A 20,620-nucleotide genomic window follows, 5' to 3' on the forward strand; every position below is an offset into this window, starting at 1 on the left:
AGATACTCTGATTCAGGCTAGAAAGCCTGTCACCAGGAAAATCTACCATAAGATATGGCGGAAATATCTTTGTTGGTGTGAATCCAAGGGTTACTCGTGGAGTAAGATTAGGATTCCCAGGATATTGTCCTTTCTCCAAGACGGATTGGAGAAAGGTTTGTCGGCTAGTTCTTTAAAGGGACAGATATCTGCTCTGTCTATCCTTTTACACAAGCGTCTGGCAGAGGTACCAGACGTTCAAGCGTTTGCACAGGCTTTAGTCAGAAGCAAGCCTGTCTATAAACCTGTTGCTCCGCCATGGAGTCTAAATCTAGTTCTTTCAGTTCTTCAAGGGGTTCCGTTTGAACCTTTACATTCCATAGATATTAAGTTGTTATCTTGGAAAGTTTTGTTTTTGGTAGCTATCTCTTCGGCTCGAAGAGTCTAAGAATTATCTGCTTTACAGTGTGATTCACGTTACCTGGTGTTCCATGCAGATAAGGTAGTTTTGCGTACTAAACCTGGTTTTCTTCCTAAAGTGTTTTCTAACAAGAATATTAACCAGGATATTGTTGTTCCTTCGCTGTGTCCCAATCCTTCTTCGAAGAAGGAACGTCTGTTGCACAATCTTGATGTAGTTCGTGCTCTAAAGTTCTATTTGCAAGCAACTAAGGATTTCAGACATACATCTTCATTGTTTGTTATCTATTCTGGTAAGAGGAGAGGTCAGAAAGCGACTGCTACCACTCTTTCCTTTTGGCTGAAAAGCATCATCCGTTTGGCCTATGAGACTGCTGGCCAGCAGCCTCCTGAAAGAATTACTGCTCAGTCTACCAGAGCAGTGGCTTCCACATGGGCTTTCAAGAATGAGGTTTCTGTTGAACAGATTTGTAAGGCAGCGACTTGGTCTTCACTGCATACTTTTGCCAAATTTTTACAAATTCGATACTTTTGCTTCTTCAGAGACTATTTTTGGGAGAAAGGTTTTGCAAGCAGTGGTGCCTTCCATTTAAAGTACCTGTCTTGTTCCCTCCCTTCATCTGTGTCCTAAAGCTTTGGTATTGGTATCCCACAAGTAAAGGATGAATCTGTGGACTGGATACACCTTGCAAGAGAAAACAGAATTTATGCTTACCTGATAAATTACTTTCTCTTGCGGTATATCCAGTCCACGGCCCGCCCTGGCATTTGAGTCAGGTAAAAAAATGTTTTGTTTAAACTACAGTCACCACTGCACCCTATGGTTTCTCATTTTTTCTTCCTAACCTTTGGTCGAATGACTGGGGGGTGGAGCTAGAGGGGGAGCTATATGGACAGCTCTGCTGTGTGCTCTCTTTGCCACTTCCTGTAGGGAATGAGAATATCCCACAAGTAAAGGATGAATCCGTGGATTGGATACACCGCAAGAGAAAGTAATTTATCAGGTAAGCATAAATTCAGTTTTTTGACACACTGTGATAAGTTACATATACTGTTCCGGAAGTGATGTCATCTCACTTCCAGTTCTGAGAGACAGTGGAACGCAAGATGCCTTCCAGCACGGAACTTTGGCGCCACTTACACGCTAGGTATGAGATTTGTTTGTTTAGCACTTACTATAAATTGTGTGATTTTCCCTCACTTGTTATACTGACGAAGGGGACAAGATCCCCGAAAACGTTTCATTAAAGTATTTGTGATTACTTATTGAAGAATTCCTGAGAGTGCAATCCTTTCTGTGAGTATATATATATATATATATATATATATATTATTTTTTTATTTTTTTCTCTCTGCTTTGTTCTTTCTTACCATTTTATGCTATTCCTCCTTGCTTGGCTGTACGTTAAACTGGCATATTAGTGAGGTGGGAGGGATGAAGTGCTCTTGGAAGTTTTGGGAATATTTGCCTCCTCCTAGTGGCCAGGAGTTGAGTCCCAGGAGTAGTGGATCATAGACTTTCACCACCATGAAATAAATTAATTTATCAGGTAAGCATAAATATTTATTGTAGCAAAACAATAATCATTTTGAACGTTTGCTTTTTTCAGTTTTTCTTCCCCCCCCCCCCCTATTATTATCCCACAAAAAGCTAATTTGTATCTGTGTCCATTTATATTATATGGACACCTTTCAAACCTGATACTTTGTGGGATAAACTATACTTAAAGGGATAGGAAAGTAAAAGTGTAACTTGCATGATTCAGATAAAGCATGTCACTTTAGGATACTTTGAAATTCAATTCTATTATTAAATGTGCTTTGATCTCTTGGTGTCTGAAAAAAATATGTACATATCCTACATTACTGTGAGCTAGCTGGTGATTGGAGCCTGCACACAGTTGTCTTTTGGTTCACTAGATGTGGTTCTATTGGTTCACTAGATGTGTTCAGCTAGCTCACAGTAGTTTATTGCTGCTCCTTCAGTATAGGATAAATGTAAAATTGTATGCCCTATCTTAATCATGAAAGAAAAATATGGAGTTTCATGTCATTTTAAGCAGTAAAACAGATCATGTGTAAAAGGAATCCCATGCATTGATAACTAGTCACTAACCATTGTTAGTGTTGTAATGATTTGCTTTGCCACCCTGTATCATCATTAGCCTCATATTATAAACATAAGCCTGGATTTATTATTTACTTCTTGAGTTAAAGAGACATTAAACTCAATATTTATGCAAAGTGAAAATGCCCATTTATTGCTTTTTTTCATTTCCTCTGCTTTTCCTGTAATTTAACTCTAAAAGTTGCTCCCAGAGAGGCTGAAGGCATAAAGTAGAATTTTGTACCTTCAGGGCCGATTGGGAATAAAAAGCAGCCCTGGAAAATGTTGAAGACCAGACCTTTTTTCTGTTGAGTCTGAAGAATAGGTGCACCTTGTTTTTCTCATACTGGGGTACTCCTTCCTAATATTATATTTAATTCAGAATTAAATTATATCAGTTTGCAATAAAAAATGTAAATTCTGAGTGTGCAAATGATTATCCATAGTGTGATCTAGAGAAGATGCTGAAACAGGGGCGCAGTTTGGCCTAGGCAAACAAGGCACTTGCCTAGGGCAGCAGACTGGGAGGGGGCAGCACTTATTGTGGCTATATTTGTAAGAATTTTACAGTTATTTTAGAATTATTATACAGGTATATAATGGGAGGTTTTGCCCAAAGAGCTTACATTCTAGGAGGATATAATAAGAGAGTGCCCATAAAGCTTACAGTTTAGAGGTAGCTCTAAACCTTTCTTTTATTCAGCTAGTAGCTAACCTTTAGTTCTGTTGGCTTTGGGCACTTAGTATTGTGTTTGGAAGGTTTTATGTACAGTATATTGCAGCAATAGAATAATGTGTGTGTCTGTGTACGTGTATATGTGTGTGTACTCGCGTGTTTGTATGGGTATAACTCTGTATGTTTCTGTGACTGTGTGTGACCATTTATTTTTGAAATGCTGTAAGAAAAATGGCATTACTCCCTAACCAAAAAATATTATAGCCAAAAAAGGCCTATAACCTTAAAGTGTCAGTAAACTTTAAAAATAATGTTATATAATTCTGCACATAGTGCAGAATTATATAACATTATTTTAGCCAAACATTTATAAAACATAATTTCCCCTATTAATTAAAAAAAAAAACGCTGTTTCACATACCCGCTCTCTGCGACAGGAGCGAGCTGCACTTAGTCTTATGGTGCGATCGGGCCCTGCTGTGACTATGCAGCTGGCCCGATGCGCTGAGTAAATATAACAGACCCGCTCAGCAGAGAGCAGAGAGCGGGTCTGTGAAACAGCGTTTTTTTAAAAAAATTAATAGGGGAAATTATGTTTTATAAATGTTTGGCTAATATAATGTTATATAATTATGCACTACCTGTATGTGCAGAATTATATAACATTATTTTTAAGGTTTACTGTCCCTTTAAGGGAGGGGGACCATAATTTTGAGTGCCTAGGGCAGCACAAAACCTAAATATACTACTGCGCTGAAAACACTGTCTCATAGTGCGACTTGACATTAGAAACCATTCAAAGGAAAGGTAATAAATGGTACATGGTCTAGGAAATAAAACGTACAAGGTAATACATCTAGCTTAGAGGAATAGAGAGGTGATACAACTGTATCTCCTCAGCAGCAGCACCAAATCCTTAAATTGTAGCTGGCCAGCTCCAGCTGCTGCTGCCCACCAGGTAATCTCCTGGTGTGGTTTTAGCCCAATCTGGCCTTGTGTACTATGACCCTTGTACATGATGCACAGTAATTGCTTGATCACTGCAGGAGCTCATATGTATCTGTCTTTGAATGGCCACTACAAAAAGGATAACACTCATGATGCTTTTCAATAGGTGTGTCCCTGGGCTACAAAACAATGCATAGTTTGCTAATAAAACAACAGTAAAACTTTTATATTTTCTATGCACATATTTTACAATATAATCATAACTTATGCATACAAATGTCCCTTTAAGTTGCAGCACAGGCTGTGCACGGCTCTGCCCTCCATTCATTTCATAAAATAATTTCATGTTGTCTAGTCTCTGGGTTTGTGTATTTTGTGCTTTTGTATCCCCGGCACATTGCTCAGCCATCAGTCTCTGCCACTTGCCGGATCTGCACCATGTGATACTGTACTGATCAGTAAACCTGTCTGTGATTTCAGAGTGGGTATTTGTGAGTCTGGTGATCCTGGGAACGTTCCTGTTCTTCCTGATGGTTGGCGTTTGCTGGTGCCAATGTTGTCCCCACAGCTGTTGCTGTTATGTGCGCTGTCCGTGCTGTCCTGAGACCTGCTGCTGCCCCAGAGCCTGTAAGTATTCTATGTCTTTTCATGTGTTCCTAGAACACACAATACTGTTTAATGGATACTAAAAGAACAAAGCAAATCTGATGATAGAAGTAAATATTGTAACATTCCTTCACTTAAATGTTCTATTTCAAAGGGGTTTATCCCAGTCCATTAGAAGAAATATTGCAAACATTTTCTTTCATAAGGTGGTGAGAGTCCTAGATCCATTATGCATGGGATTCACTTCCTAGACACTAGGAGCAGACAAAGTTTCCCAAAACTCTTAAGAGGGTTGACTGGAGTATTGAGTAGTGACACAATTACTCTCAGTGAGGGAGTTAGTCACAGGCCTGCCGCGGGTATTGCAGGGACAGGTTCATAGCCTCCCGTTGGTTCGCCGATATGCTCCTCATTTATATTCTCTGCTCTAATGTGCTCAGCACTGGATGTGTTACCCACTGACAGCAGTCACTCTGCAGAGGTAAGCACAGTGGTAGGGGGGCTTTCAGGTAAGTACACATTTCACTGCCACTCATATTGCCCACAGGCTATTAGTAGGTACATGGATCATGGTACATCATAGCCACGGGACTTAGCAGACATTCATACTGACACTGTTTAAATGATACCCTTAACTTTGTGCCTTTCATTTTTTATAGAGCATCCTCTTTATTTTTCATAGCTCGCCTCAAGGTTATTGTAACAGTCTCAACGGCAGTTTGTGCGCCCGGTTTATTTTGCAATCACCATTTTTTGTTGTTGGTATTAGTCGCTTCACTATTTAATATTATAGTGCACTGCTGGGTTATTGTTGTACGGTTTCGATGCCTATATTTTAAATTGCTCGCCCTGGTTATTTAGAGCAATCCCCTTCCTATTTTTTTATTTTGTAATAGAAAAAGGCGATGCGCATTACTTTGTTTGCTCTCCTTTTTTGGATAGCATGCTTCGCTTTGCCTATTATATTATATTATATTTTATATATATATATATATATATATATATACTTTGGCTCTGGAGAGGGTAACCTTTCACATCTCTCTTTACCCACCTTATCAGCAAAAGGCCTTTATTCAAGCGGGTGTCAGGGTGCCAGGAATCAGACTGAGACAAGAAGTGCAAAAATAATCACACCTTTATTAATAGCAAAAAATAATAAAAAGTCCACAAGTCAAATAACAAGCCAGGAGTCAAAACCAGAGCAGGTAGTCAGACGAGCCGAGTAAGGAGCCAAAGCGAATAGTCAGACAAGCCGGAATCTGTAACAAGGAAAACAGCAGAGTCAGGAACAAGCCAGGGATCAGGAACCAGGAAGGACATCAGACAGCCAGGTAATACACAGGAACTCTCACAAACAGGTCTGAGACAACGCAAAGGCAAAGCATACTGAACAGAGGCCCTTTAAATAATAAGTGATGACATCACAATTCTGAGACTGAATCCTGTCTCACATGGATGATGCACACCAGTCTGGCCATAAAAGGAAGTGCAGGAAATGAGCAGCATTCCCCACAATGCACCATAGTCAGGAAGAGAGGTGAGTAAAATGGCTGCTAGCAGCACATGGCAAACAAAACAGGGAAAAATTCCTGACAGCGGGGTATTTATTCAAACCAGCAATTAGTATTGCTTGTGTGGCAGCAGCTTTGATTCTTTGGTGTGAAAATTTTGCTGAACAGATTTCAGATAATTTTATATTTTTAATCTCGTTTGAAACATGTTCATACTGAATGCCAAAAACATGGCATTGTCAGTCTTAACAAGGAGAGCCTTGTGACTTTAATCTTAGTCCACTGACATGGAATCAAAGTCTAGACTTCTAATTCGTTCTTTTAAAGGAAAGATTTTATTTGGACCTGATTTAGATGCTATAATTTCTACTTTTACTGGAGGTAAATGAGCTTTTCTTTCTCAAGACAAGAACTTTAAGGGCAAAGGTAAATCTTCATATCGTTTTTATTCCTTTGTCAATCAAGGAACCAACTATCTTCTTCCTCAATAATCAAAAACAAGATTCTTCTGGAACTTTCTGGAAAGCTAATCCTTCCTGGAACCAGTCTAAACAGTTAAAAAAATCTATCTTTACTTCCAAGTCACAATGAAGATACGTCCCCCGATCCTGATTCACTTCTGGTAAGGGGTAGATTAAGCCTTTTTCAGAAGGCCTGGTCTCAAACTGTATAGAAACCTTGGGTTCTAAACCTAATTTCTCAGGGATAGAGGATGGGTTTCAAATCTAGGCCTCCCAGGGGAAGGTTTCTAATGTCCCTTGTGTCAAAGAACTCTGTGAAGGCTCATGCTTTTCTACATTGTGTTCAGGAACTAGAACTCATGAGAGTAATAGTTCAGTTCCATTACCAGAACAAGGCCAGGATTTTTATTCAAATTTGTTAATAGTTAAAAAGAAATAGGGAACTTTCAGGCCAAGTCTAGATTTGAAGACAAATTTCTCATATTCAAAATGTATACAATTTCAACTATCCTTCCTCTTGTTCAACAAGGTCAATTTATGTTAACAATAGATTTGAAGGATGCCTACAAGGGATGGGCGAATGTGTTTATATACAAATTCGAATGTTAGAACAAATGTTATTGTAGAAATTTGAATGTTCGAATGTTGATAAGAACGAATATTCTTAAATTTTTTATTATCGATTGTTATTTACCATTTTCGAATGTCACTTTCGAATTTGAATGTGACATTCGAATTCGAATGTGACATTCGAATTCGAATATTACATTTGAATTCAAATATTACATTTATAAAACGCATATGTAGACTAGAAATACTATTTCGAATTCGAATGCTATATTCAAATTCTAATGTCACATTCAAATTTGAATATTACATTTATACAACACCGTATTAGACTAGAAATACTATTTCGAATTTGAATGTTACATTCAAATTCAAATTTAGCATTCAAATTCGAATATTACATTTATAAAACACAGTTGTAGACTAGAAATACTATTTCTTTCTAATGACACGGTAAGTCCACGGATCATCATAATTACTGTTGGGAATATCACTCCTGACCAGCAGGAGGAGGCAAAGAGCACCACAGCAAAGCTGTTACATACCACTCCCCTACCCACAATCCCCAGTCATTCTTTTTGCTTGTATCAGTTGCAAGGAGGGGTAAAGTTATGTGTCTAATTCTTCAATCAAGAGTTGTTTTATTTTTTTAGGCAGAGCAGGTTTGCGCTGGTCTTTTGGGGTTTAGCCATAGTCCATGTCAGTCTCTTCAGTAGAGCAGTTGTGGCTTTTAAGCATTTGGGAACTTGTGGGGTGCCTCCCAAGTAGTTTGTGCTGCCCTTCTTTAAAAGCCTGAGTAGGTTTACTCAGTCTTTTTTGTTTCCACAGGTCCATGTGAGGAGTGATGCTTTTCAAACTTTGTGAGCTGCCCTGCTGCCGGGCAGATTGTTATGGACTTAGGTGCTGTTTTATTTTCTGGTAGCAGAAAGTTTGGCACTTATTGGGTAATTTCTTGGGATATTATTCCTGCTTGTGTGCAGGTTTTTACTTTGGCAATTATTGTGGGGCACTGTTAGAGGATTTAGTTGTATGACTCTGTCTTTTTGTTTAGATTTAATTTTCACTCCTTGTTACGGCTCTATGAAGGTGTGTGGTGTTTTTTATATACTTGAATCCTCATGATGCTCGCAGTTTCTTTTACTCCGGGCAGCTGTTTAATGAGTTTAGTGTCATGATGGCCGTGAGGTGGTTGTGTACGCCCATGATGGTCGGAGTTTGCTTGGAGCGAGTTTTGCTCACTCTTTCCTTCAGTGGCTTCATAATAGCGGAAGTAGGAGGTTGTCGGCTTCTTCTCTGGAGTTACGATCAGAGCGGTTGCTGAGAGAGTGGAGTCCGGATTGTTTTTGGCTTCAGTTTATCCTCCGGGCTTTAGGAGGTTAGGTAAGCACCTCAGCAGGGCATGTTGAGGTGTAGAGGTGCTTAATTAGGGCTCAGGGTTAGTTTTAATATTGGGAATTTTTTTGTTACCGTTATTGCTTAAAGGGATAGTAATGTTTTATTTTGGGATATTTTTTTCTTTTTCTGCAGTTTTTTCTGAATTATTTTGGAAGATGGACCAAGAGGACCTGCAAGCTGTTACTTGCTCTTTATGTTTAGATGCAAATGTGGAGCCACCTATCCCTTTTTGTTCCTCATGTTGAGAGAACATTGCATTACAGGGATATTTTTTTTTAATTCAGAGTCTTCATTGTCTAAGGAGAATTTTGTTCAGGAGTCTCCTGTTCAAGCTATACCACAGCTTTCTCTCAAATCATCCCGATCTTTATCCTCTTCTCATGCAGTGCCCTGCGGTTCGTCTCAGGTTGTTTTTTCTTTGCAGGATATGGCTACCCATATATCCTCAGCAGTATCTGAGGCTTTGTCCGCTTTTCCTGCGTTACAGGGGAAGCGCAAAAGAAAATTTAACGTTTCTGACTCTGTTGCAGTTGTGTCGTATGTTTCTTCCCATAGGTCTAAGGAGGAAGACACTTCTATGGTGTCTGAGGGGGAAATTTCAGATTCTGACAGTGTAATTCCTTCCTCTGATTCTGAGGTTGTTTCCTTTAGGTTTAAGCTTGAACATCTCCGTTTGTTATTCAAGGAGGTTTTGGCTACCTTGGATGACTCTAACGCAATGGTCATAGTTACTCCTAAGAAGTCTAGTAAGCTTAATAGGTTTTTTGACATTCCTTCCGCAGTGGAAGTTTTTCTTGTTCCTGATCGTGTTTCAGAGATTATTGCACAAGAGTGGGAGAAGCCTGGGATTCCTTTTTCTCCTTCTGCAATTTTTAGGAAGATGTTTCCTATTGCTGATTCTATCAAGGATTCTTGACAGACGGTTCCCAAGGTGGATAGAGCAATTTCCACCTTGGCAGTTTTTTTAAGGATAAGAAGTTGGAGGCTTTGCTTAAAAGGATTGCAAGGGATAAGAGTGCGCTCAAAAGAGCTCTACCATAAATGTGAAATATAAATGGATCAAAAACCAACTATATGTAAAATATTAATTTAATGAATTATTCTAAAAGTTAATTATACAATACAACACATTAATAACATGAACAAATGTAATCTATAGTAAGGTGCACCTTTTTTACACAATTTAAACAGCAAAAAGAACTTATGAGGTTTATTTCAGCGTGTTTCTTTTTGCCCATAAAGTTTTTTTGCAGCAATGCTTTTTTCAATATATTGCAACTTTTTCCAGTGATAATTGCTACACGAGTGTGACCGCAATGCTGTGGACAATGATTATATCATAAACTGACTTTTTCAAATAAAAGTGTACAAAGTGCTTAAAAAGTCTGTGTAAGAGAAATATTATGACTTAGTATCTCTTACTTGCCAAACTTTTGAATGGAGGCGATAAGTCAATAGTTTGTTGCAAAATAGTAAATACTGCTTTCTTTTATATGTAGCAATAAGTTCCGTTAAAAGTCTTTTTAAGAAGCCCCAAGTTGGGTATACAAAATCCGAAAGGCAGATATTCTAAATACCTTTCCCTGACTTCTCCGAATATTGGCGTCTTCTGAGTCAGCCGTTAGATCCGACTGTGACGTGTATCATTCACGTGATACCGCTCCTCCGCCAATAGCCTAGTCAGGTTGCCGGTGGATGTTTTTTTCAAACAGGATCTTTGAATGGAAATGTATCCAATTGCTTATGATTCCATGTAACAGGATTTTGCTTGAACACAGCAGGTATCCAAATAAACTCCTCTGTGATTTAGATCACTAGTACTGCCTTTTGACTTTTTGCATTTCCTTAAAAGGATGTATGTTCACCAGGGGTTCCAATGGCAGCCTGCTGTGTGTATTGCTACCGTTACCAGTGCGGCAGCATATTGGTTTAATGCTTTATCTGATTCTATTCAGCAGGATACTCCTCTTGAGGAGATTCAGGATTCAGCTCTGAAGTTGGCCAATTCCTTTATTGCGGATGCTTCTTTACAGGTCATTAAATTGGGAGAAAAGATTTCTGGCTTTGCTGTTCTGGCGTGCAGGGCCTTATGGTTGAAGTGTCCTATAAATCTTAAGCTTTTGTCCATTCCTTACAAGGGTAAGTCCTTTCTTGGGCCGGGTTTGGCTGAGATTATTTCTGATATTACGTGAGGAAAGGGGCATTCTCTCTATCAGGATAAGAGAAATAAGCAGAAAGGTCGCCAGAGTAATTTTTGTTCCTTTCGTAACTTCTCTGGTAAGTCTTCCTCTTCCTCCTCTAAGCAGGAACAGTCCAAGCCCTCTTGGAAGTCAAATCAGTCCTGGAGCAAGGGGAAACAATCTAAGAAGTCTGTTGCTGACTCAAAGTGGGAATCTTGTGGGGGGGGGGCAAGCGTTCAGGATCTTTACGACATGGGAGTGATTGTTCCTGTTCCAGTTCAGGAGCAGGGGCTGGAATTATATTCCAATCTGTTCATCGTTCCCAAAAAGGAGGGAACTTTCAGACCTATTCTAGATCTCAAGAGTGTAAACTTTCTCAGAGCTCCGTCTTTCAAGATGGAAACTATTTGGTCCATTCTTCCTCTGGTTCAAGAGGGTCAATTCATGACAACAGTAGACCTGAAGGATGCATATCTGCATATTCCCATCCACAGAGACCATCACAAGTTTCTGAGATTTTATTTTCTAGATAGGCATTTTCAGTTTGTGGCCCTTCCATTCAGTCTTGCAACAGCTCCCAGGGTTTTCTCAAAGGTCCTGGGAGCGTTGCTGTCGGTGCTCTGATTGCAGGGGGTTGCAGTGGCGCTGTATCTGGATGACATTCTAGTTCAGGTGCCATCTTTTCAACAAGCAAGCTCCCACACAGAGTTTTTGTCTTTTCTGCGCTCCCAAGGTTGGAAGGTGAATTTAGGAAAAAGTTCCTTCATTCTGGTTACAAGGGTGGTATTCTTGGGAATCATTATTGATTCTCTAGAGATGAAGATTTTTCTGACAGAAGCAAGAAAGTTAAAGATGTTCAATTTGTGTCTTGCTCTTCAGTCCCCTCCTCGGCCATCAGTGGCCCAGTGTATGGAGGTGATTGGTCTGATGGTTTCAGTCATGGACGTCATTCCATTTGGTTCCATCTCAGACCTTTGCAGTTATGCATGCTCAGTCAATAGAACAGGGATTATGCGGATCTGTCTCCAAGGATTGTTCTATATCAGTTGACAAAAGATTCTCTTCCGTGGTGGTTGTCTCAGGATCTTCTCTCTGAGGGAACCTGTTTTCGCAGACCTTCCTGGGTGATTGTGACCATGGATGCCAGTCTGCTGGGATGGGGAGCTGTCTGGGGTTCTCTAAAGGCTCAGGGTCTATGGACTCGGGAGGAGTCGATTCTTCCTATAAATATCTTAGAGCTGAGAGCATTCTTCAATGCTCTTTGGGCCTGGCCTCAGCTAGCTTCAGCCCAGTTTATCAGGTTTCAGTCGGACAACATAACATCAGTGGCTTACATCAATCATCAGGGAGGAACGCAGAGTTCCTTGGCCATGACCGAGGTAGCCAGGATTATTCAGTGGGCGGAGACTCACAACTGCTGTCTGTCTGCAATCCACATGCCAGGGGTGATCAATTGGGAAGCAGATTTTCTGAGCAGGCAGACTTTTCATCCGGGGGAGTGGGAACTTCATCCGGAGGTGTTTTCCAGCTTGATTCTCAGATGGGGGCAGCCAGAGTTGGATCTCATGGCATCTCTGCAAAATGCCAAGCTCCTGAGGTACGGGTCGAGGTCAAGGGATCCTCAGGCTGTACTGGTAGATGCTCTGGCAGTTCCTTGGAAGTTCAGTATGGCATACATGTTTTCTCTGTTTGCTCTTCTTCCTCGGGTCATTGCTCAGATCAGACAGGAGCGGGCATTGGTGATTCTCATCGCACCAGCGTGGCCTTGCAGAATCTGGTATGCAGATCTGTAGGAGATGTCATCTTTTCCACCTTGGAGTCTTCCATTAAGGAAGGCCCTTCCTTTATCCAAACGCTTGATACTATCCAAGCGTGGTTTTTCTGAGTCGGTTATTGAGACTATGATTCAGGCGCATAAGCCTGTGACTAGAAATATTTATTATAAGATATGGCATCAATATCTGTATTGGTGTGAGTCCAGGGGCTACTCTTGGAGTAGAGTTAGGATTCCTAGGATTTTGTCTTTTCTCCAGGAGGGTCTGGAGAAGGGTTTATCTGCAAGTACCCTGAAGGGTCAAATTTCTGCTTTATCTATTTTGTTGCACAAACGTCTGGCGGATGTGCCAGATGTTCAGTCTTTTTGTCAGGCCGTGGTTAGAATCCGGCCTTTGTTTAAGTTTGCTACTCCTCCTTGGAGTCTTAATTTGGTTCTTAGAGTTCTTCAACAGGCTCCTTTTTGAGCCTATGCATTCTTTAAATATTAGGTTGTTATCCTGGAAGGTTTTGTTTTTGGTTGCTATTTCTTCATCTTGAAAAGTTTCAGAGCTTTCAGCGCTGCAGTGTGAATCTCCATTTCATATTTTTCATTCTGATAAGGTAGTATTGTGTACTGCCCTAGGTTTCCTTCCCACGGTTGTCTCGGATAAGAATATTAATCAAGAGATTGTTGTTCCTTCTTTGTGTCCTAATCCTTCTTCTCATAAGGAGCGTTTGTTGCACAACCTGGATGTGGTTTGTGCGTTGAAATATTATTTGCAGGCGACTAAGGATTTTCGCCAGTCTTCCTCTTTATTTGTTGTTTTTTTCCGGGAAGCATAAGGGTCAGAAAGCTACGACTACTTCTCTTTCTTGTTGGTTGAGGAGCGTTATTCTCTTGGCATATGAGACTGCTGGACAGCAGCCTCCTGAGAAAATCACAGCTCATTCCACTAGGGCTGTTTCTTCTTCTTGGGCCTTCAAAAATGGTGCTTCTGTAGATCAGATTTGCAAGGCTGCCACTTGGTCTCTTTGCACACTTTTTCTAAATTTTATAAATTTGATACTTTTGCTTCAGCTGAGGCTTCTTTTGGGAGAAAGGTTCTTCAAGCAGTGGTGCCTTCTGTTTAGGTTTACTGTCTTGTCCCTCCCTTATCATCCGTGTCCTCTGGCTTGGGTATTGGTTCCCAACAGTAATTATGATGATCCGTGGACTCACTGTGTCATTAGAAAGAAAACAAAATGTATGCTTACCTGATAAATTTATTTATTTCTTGACACGGTGAGTCCACGGCCCACCCTGTATTTTTCAGACAATTTATTTTTCTATAAACCTCAGGCACCTCTGCACCTTATATTACTTCCTTTCTCCTTTCCCTTTGGTCGAATGACTGGGGATTGTGGGTAGGGGAGTGAATGACTTGGGATTGTGGGTAGGGGAGTGGAATTTAACAGCTTTGCTGTAGTGCTCTTTGCCTCCTCTGCTGGTCAGTGATATTCCCAACAGTAATTATGATGATCCGTGGACTCACTGTGTCAAGAAAGAAAGAAATTTATCAGGTAAGCATAAATTTTGTTTTCAAATTTGAATGTTACATATTAAAACTGAATGTGATATAAAATACATAGCTAAACATTCCATTATTCGAACAAATATTTTTGAACGTTATTGAAAAATTAGAAAACGAAAAATTTGAAAATAAAATGTTAGAATGTTATATAAACATTTGAAATTCGATTCGAACAAACAAATGTATCAAAATTAGCCCATCCCTAATGCCTATCTTCACATTCCTATCCACAAGGATCATCATCAGTTCCTTAATTTTTCCTTCAAGGACAAACATTTTCAATTTGTGGCTCTTCTATTTGGTCTGGCTACTGCTCCCAGAATCTTTACAAACATTTTGGGATCTCTCCTGTCTGTAATTCGGGCCCAAGGTATTTCAGTAATTTCAAACCTGGGCTATATTTTAGTACAAACGTGATTCTTCCATTTCTGCATGAAGGTGTAGATAAAGGTTTATCTGCCAGCTCTGTAAAAGGTCAGACTTCAGCTTTGTCTGTGTTGTATAACAAAAATATTGTGAAGCTACCTGATATTTAGAATTCTATTCAGGCTTTAGCTAGAATTTGTCCCGTTATCAAACAAGAGATCGTAGTTCTTTCTCTTTGCCCTAATCCTTAAAATTCAAAGGAAAGACTTATTCATAATTTGAATGTGTTAAGAGCTTTACAGTTTTACTTACAAGCTACCAAAGATTTCAGACGATCTTCAAGTATATTCATTAATTCCTTAGGTCCACGAAAAGGTCTAAAGTTCTCAGATGTTTCTTTAGCTGCTTGGCAAATCTCTTCCAAAACGTATTACAGTTCATTCTACCAGATCTGTTTCTACTTCTTGGGCTTTTAAAAAATAGGTTTCTATAGAACAAATTTGCAAGGCAGAAATATGGTCATCCATACACACTTTTACTCAGAGGCGTAACTAGAAACCACAGGGCCCAGGTGCAAAATGTGAATTTGATACATATCTTTTTTTTTTACATTTAAAACAGAAAAAATTAAATGTAAATCAGATTACATGTCTGCAAAAGGAGGTACCCTGTGCCCATAGTCTGTGAGATGGTCTGACCCCCTATTACTGTATATAGTGACACTGTTTAATAAATACACACACAGTCACATACATACATACACACACACATACATGCATAAATACACACACAGTCACATACATACACACATACACACACACATACATGCATAAATACACACACACACAGTCACATACATACACACACACATACATGCATAAATACACACACAGTCACATACATACACACACACATACATGCATAAATACACACACAGTCACATACATACACACACACACATACATGCATAAATACACACACACACAGTCACATACATACACACACACATACATGCATAAATACACACACAGTCACATACATACACACACATACACACACACACACACACACACATACATGCATAAATACACACACACACACACAGTCACATACATACATACACACACACATACATGCATAAATACACACACAGTCACATACATACATACACACACACATACATGCATAAATACACACACAGTCACATACATACATACACACACACATACATGCATAAATACACACACAGTCACATACATACACACACACATACATGCATAAATACACACACAGTCACATACATACATACACACACACATACACACACACACATACATGCATAAATACACACACAGTCACATACATACACACACACATACATGCATAAATACACACACAGTCACATACATACACACACACACATACATGCATAAATACACACACAGTCACATACATACACACACACATACATGCATAAATACACACACAGTCACATACATACACACATACATGCATAAATACACACACAGTCAAATACATACACACACACATACATGCATAAATACACACAGTCACATACATACACACACATACACACACATACATGCATAAATACACACACAGTCACATACATACACACACACACACACACATGCATAAATACACACACAGTCACATACATACACACACACATACATACATGCATAAATACACACACAGTCACATACACACACACACACATACATGCATAAATACACACACACACATACATACACACACACACATACATGCATAAATACACACACAGTCACATACATACATACACACATGCATAAATACACACACAGTCACATACATACACACACACATACATGCATAAATACACACACCATCACATACATACACATACACACACACACATACATGCATAAATACACACACAGTCACATACATACACACACACACACATACATGCATAAATACACACACAGTCACATACATACACACACACACATACATGCATAAATACACACACTGTCACATACATACATACATATACACACATACATGCATAAATACACACACAGTCACATACATACACACACACACACACATACATGCATAAATACACACACAGTCACATACATACACACACACACATTCATGCATAAATACACACACAGTCACATACATACACACACACACACACATACATGCATAAATACACACACAGTCACATACATACATAAATACACACACAGTCACATACATACATACACACATGCATAAATACACACACAGTCACATACATACACACACACACACATACATGCATAAATACACACACAGTCACATACATACACACACACATACACACACACACATACATGCATAAATATACACACAGTCACATACATACACACACACACATACATGCATAAATACACACACTGTCACATACATACATACACACACATACATGCATAAATACACACACAGTCACATACATACACACACACACATACATGCATAAATACACACACAGTCACATACATACACACACACACATACATGCATAAATACACACACAGTCACATACATACACACACACACATACATGTATAAATACACACACAGTCACATACATACACATACATGCATAAATACACACACAGTCACATACATACACACACACACATACATGCATAAATACACACACAGTCACATACATACATACACACATGCATAAATACACACACAGTCACATACATACACACACACACATACATGCATAAATACACACACAGTCACATACATACACACACACAGTCACATACATACACACACACAGTCACATACATACATACACACATGCATAAATACACACACAGTCACATACATACACACACACATACATGCATAAATACACACACAGTCACATACATACACACACACAGTCACATACACACACACACACAGTCACATACATACACACACACAGTCACATACATACATACACACACATACATGCATAAATACACACACAGTCACATACATACACACACACAATCACATACATACATACACACATGCATAAATACACACACAGTCACATACATACACACACACATACATGCATAAATACACACACAGTCACATACAAACACACCCACAGTCACATACACACACACACACACACAGTCACATACATACACACACACAGTCACATACATACATACACACACATACATGCATAAATACACACACAGTCACATACATACACACACATACATACACACACACACATGCATAAATACACACACACAGTCACATACATACACACACACACACATACATGCATAAATACACACACAGTCACATACATACACACACACACATACATGCATAAATACAAACAGTCACATACATACATACACACATACACACACATGCATAAATACACACACAGTCGCATACACACACACACACAGTCACATACATACATACACACACACATACATGCATAAATACACACACAGTCACATACATACACACATACACACACACATGCATAAATACACACACAGTCACATACACACACACACACACACAGTCACATACATACATACACACACACACACACATACATGCATAAATACACACACAGTCACATACATACACACACACATACACACACACATGCATAAATACACACACAGTCACATACACACACACACACACACACACACACGCACATACATACATGCATAAATACACACACACAGTCACATACACACACACACACAGTCACATACACACACACACACAGTCACATACATACATACACACACACATAAGCACCAATGGGTAAAACAGAAACACTAACCCCTGTAGTCAGAGACACTAGTGAGGCATCATGTCACACTCACATGATATCAGTGCAGTCAGTAGCAGGTAAATATTTTTTATTAAAGATTTTTTTTTATTTTTTTTAAGCTGGGCCCCCACCCTCAGGGGCCCAGTCGCAGTTGCGAGCCTTTGCACCCCCTGTAGTTTCAACCCCTGCTTTTACTAAATTCTACCATTTTTATGTTTTTTGTTTGTTCTAAAGCGGCCTTTAGTAGGAAAGTTCTCCAGACAGCAGTGTCTGGAAAATAGATTTCTGCCTTTTCATTTTTCTTAACCATTTTTATCCCACCCATCATTACTTGTGGACTCCACAGCTTTGGTATAAGTGTCCATGCATAATGGATCATAGACTCTCACCACCTGATGAAAGAAAACAAAATTTATGCTTACCTTATAATTAATTTCTTACATGGTGGTAAGAGTCCACAAGCCCCACCCAATTTTTATAAATAACAGAATAAGTTTTTTGGTGACAGTTCTGATTTTGCATCTCTATTTTCCCAGATTTGTCCTTTCCAGCTTTTTTTCTATTCTATTCTCCTTCCTTGGCTATACGTATAACTGGCATACCAGTGAGGTGTGAGGGATGAAGTGCTCTTCAGGGTTTTGGGAAACGTTGCCTCCTCCTAGTGGCTAGGAAGTTAATTCCATGCATAGTAGTTTGTGGACTCTCACCACCATGAAATAAATGTATTTATTACGTAAGCATAATTATTATTTTTCTTCTGTTATGTGTGATCAGTCCACGGGTCATCATTACTTCTGGGATATAACTCCTCCCCAACAGGAAATGCAAGAGGATTCACCCAGCAGAGCTGCATATAGCTCCTCCCCTCTACGTCAGTCCCAGTCATTCTCTTGCACCCAACGACTAGATAGGATGTGTGAGAGGACTATGGTGATTATACTTAGTTTTTATGACTTCAATCAAAAGTTTGTTATTTTACAATAGCACCGGAGCGTGTTATTACTTCTCTGGCAGAGTTTGAGGAAGAATCTACCAGAGTTTTTTACTATGATTTTAACCGGAGTAGTTAAGATCATATTGCTGTTCTCGGCCATCTGAGGGAGGTAAAAGCTTCAGATCAGGGGACAGCGGGCAGATGAATCTGCATTGAGGTATGTTGCAGTTTTTATTTTCTGAATGGAATTGATGAGAAAATCCTGCCATACCGTTATAATGACATGTATGTATACACTTCAGTATTCTGGGGATGGTATTTCACCGGAACTACTCTGTTAAAAGTCACTAATCCTTTTAATAAGTATTTATCATGTTAAACGTTTTTGCTGGAATGTAGAATCGTTTACATTTCTGAGGTACTGAGTGAATAAATATTTGGGCATTATTTTCCACTTGGCAGTTGTTTGGTTTTAATTGTGACAGTTTCGTTTCTCTTCACTGCTGTGTGTGAGGGGGAGGGCCGTTTTTGGCGCTCTTTGCTACGCATCAAAAAATTCAAGTCAGTTACTCTTATTTTTCCTGCATGATCCGGTTCATCTCTGACAGATCTCAGGGGTCTTCAAACTTCTTTGGAGGGAGGTAGATTCTCTCAGCAGAGCTGTGAGAATTTTATATTGACTGTGAATAAAAACGTTGCTCTGTAATTTTTATGTCAAATTTAATTATTGTTATTTTACTAATGGGAACAAACCTTTGCTAAAAGTTGTGTTGTTTTAAAGTTTGATGCTATAACTGTTTTTCAGTTCATTATTTCAACTGTCATTTAATCGTTTAGTACCTCTTTGAGGCACAGTACGTTTTTGCTAAAAAAGATTATAACCAAGTTGCAAGTTTATTGCTAGTGTGTTAAACATGTCTGACTCAGAGGAAGATATCTGTGTCATTTGTTCCAATGCCAAGGTGGAGCCCAATAGAAATTTATGTACTAACTGTATTGATGCTACTTTAAATAAAAGTCAATCTGTACAATGTGAACAAATTTCACCAAACAGCGAGGGGAGAGTTATGCCGACTAACTCGCCTCACGCGGCAGTACCTGCATCTCCCGCCCGGGAGGTGCGTGATATTATGGCGCCTAGTACATCTGGGCGGCCATTACAGATAACATTACAAGATATGGCTACTGTTATGACTGAAGTTTTGTCTAAATTACCAGAACTAAGAGGCAAGCGTGATCACTCTGGGGTGAGAACAGAGTGCGCTGA

At 39.3% G+C, this 20,620-nt stretch overlaps 1 protein-coding gene across 2 annotated transcripts in view; it reads left to right on the forward strand.

Moving 5' to 3' along the window:
• The window catches only part of ILDR2 (immunoglobulin like domain containing receptor 2), a 988,453-nt gene that overhangs the window by 841,915 nt on the left and 125,918 nt on the right, over positions 1 to 20,620 (forward strand). For both annotated transcript variants that reach the window (XM_053705868.1, XM_053705867.1), the window contains exon 5: positions 4,611 to 4,757. In XM_053705868.1, coding sequence (XP_053561843.1) covers positions 4,611 to 4,757 — 147 coding nt within the window. The remainder of the gene's footprint in view (positions 1 to 4,610; positions 4,758 to 20,620) is intronic.

The sequence above is a fragment of the Bombina bombina genome, chromosome 3, assembly GCF_027579735.1.
Source record: "Bombina bombina isolate aBomBom1 chromosome 3, aBomBom1.pri, whole genome shotgun sequence".
Classification (NCBI taxonomy): Eukaryota; Metazoa; Chordata; class Amphibia; order Anura; family Bombinatoridae; genus Bombina; species Bombina bombina.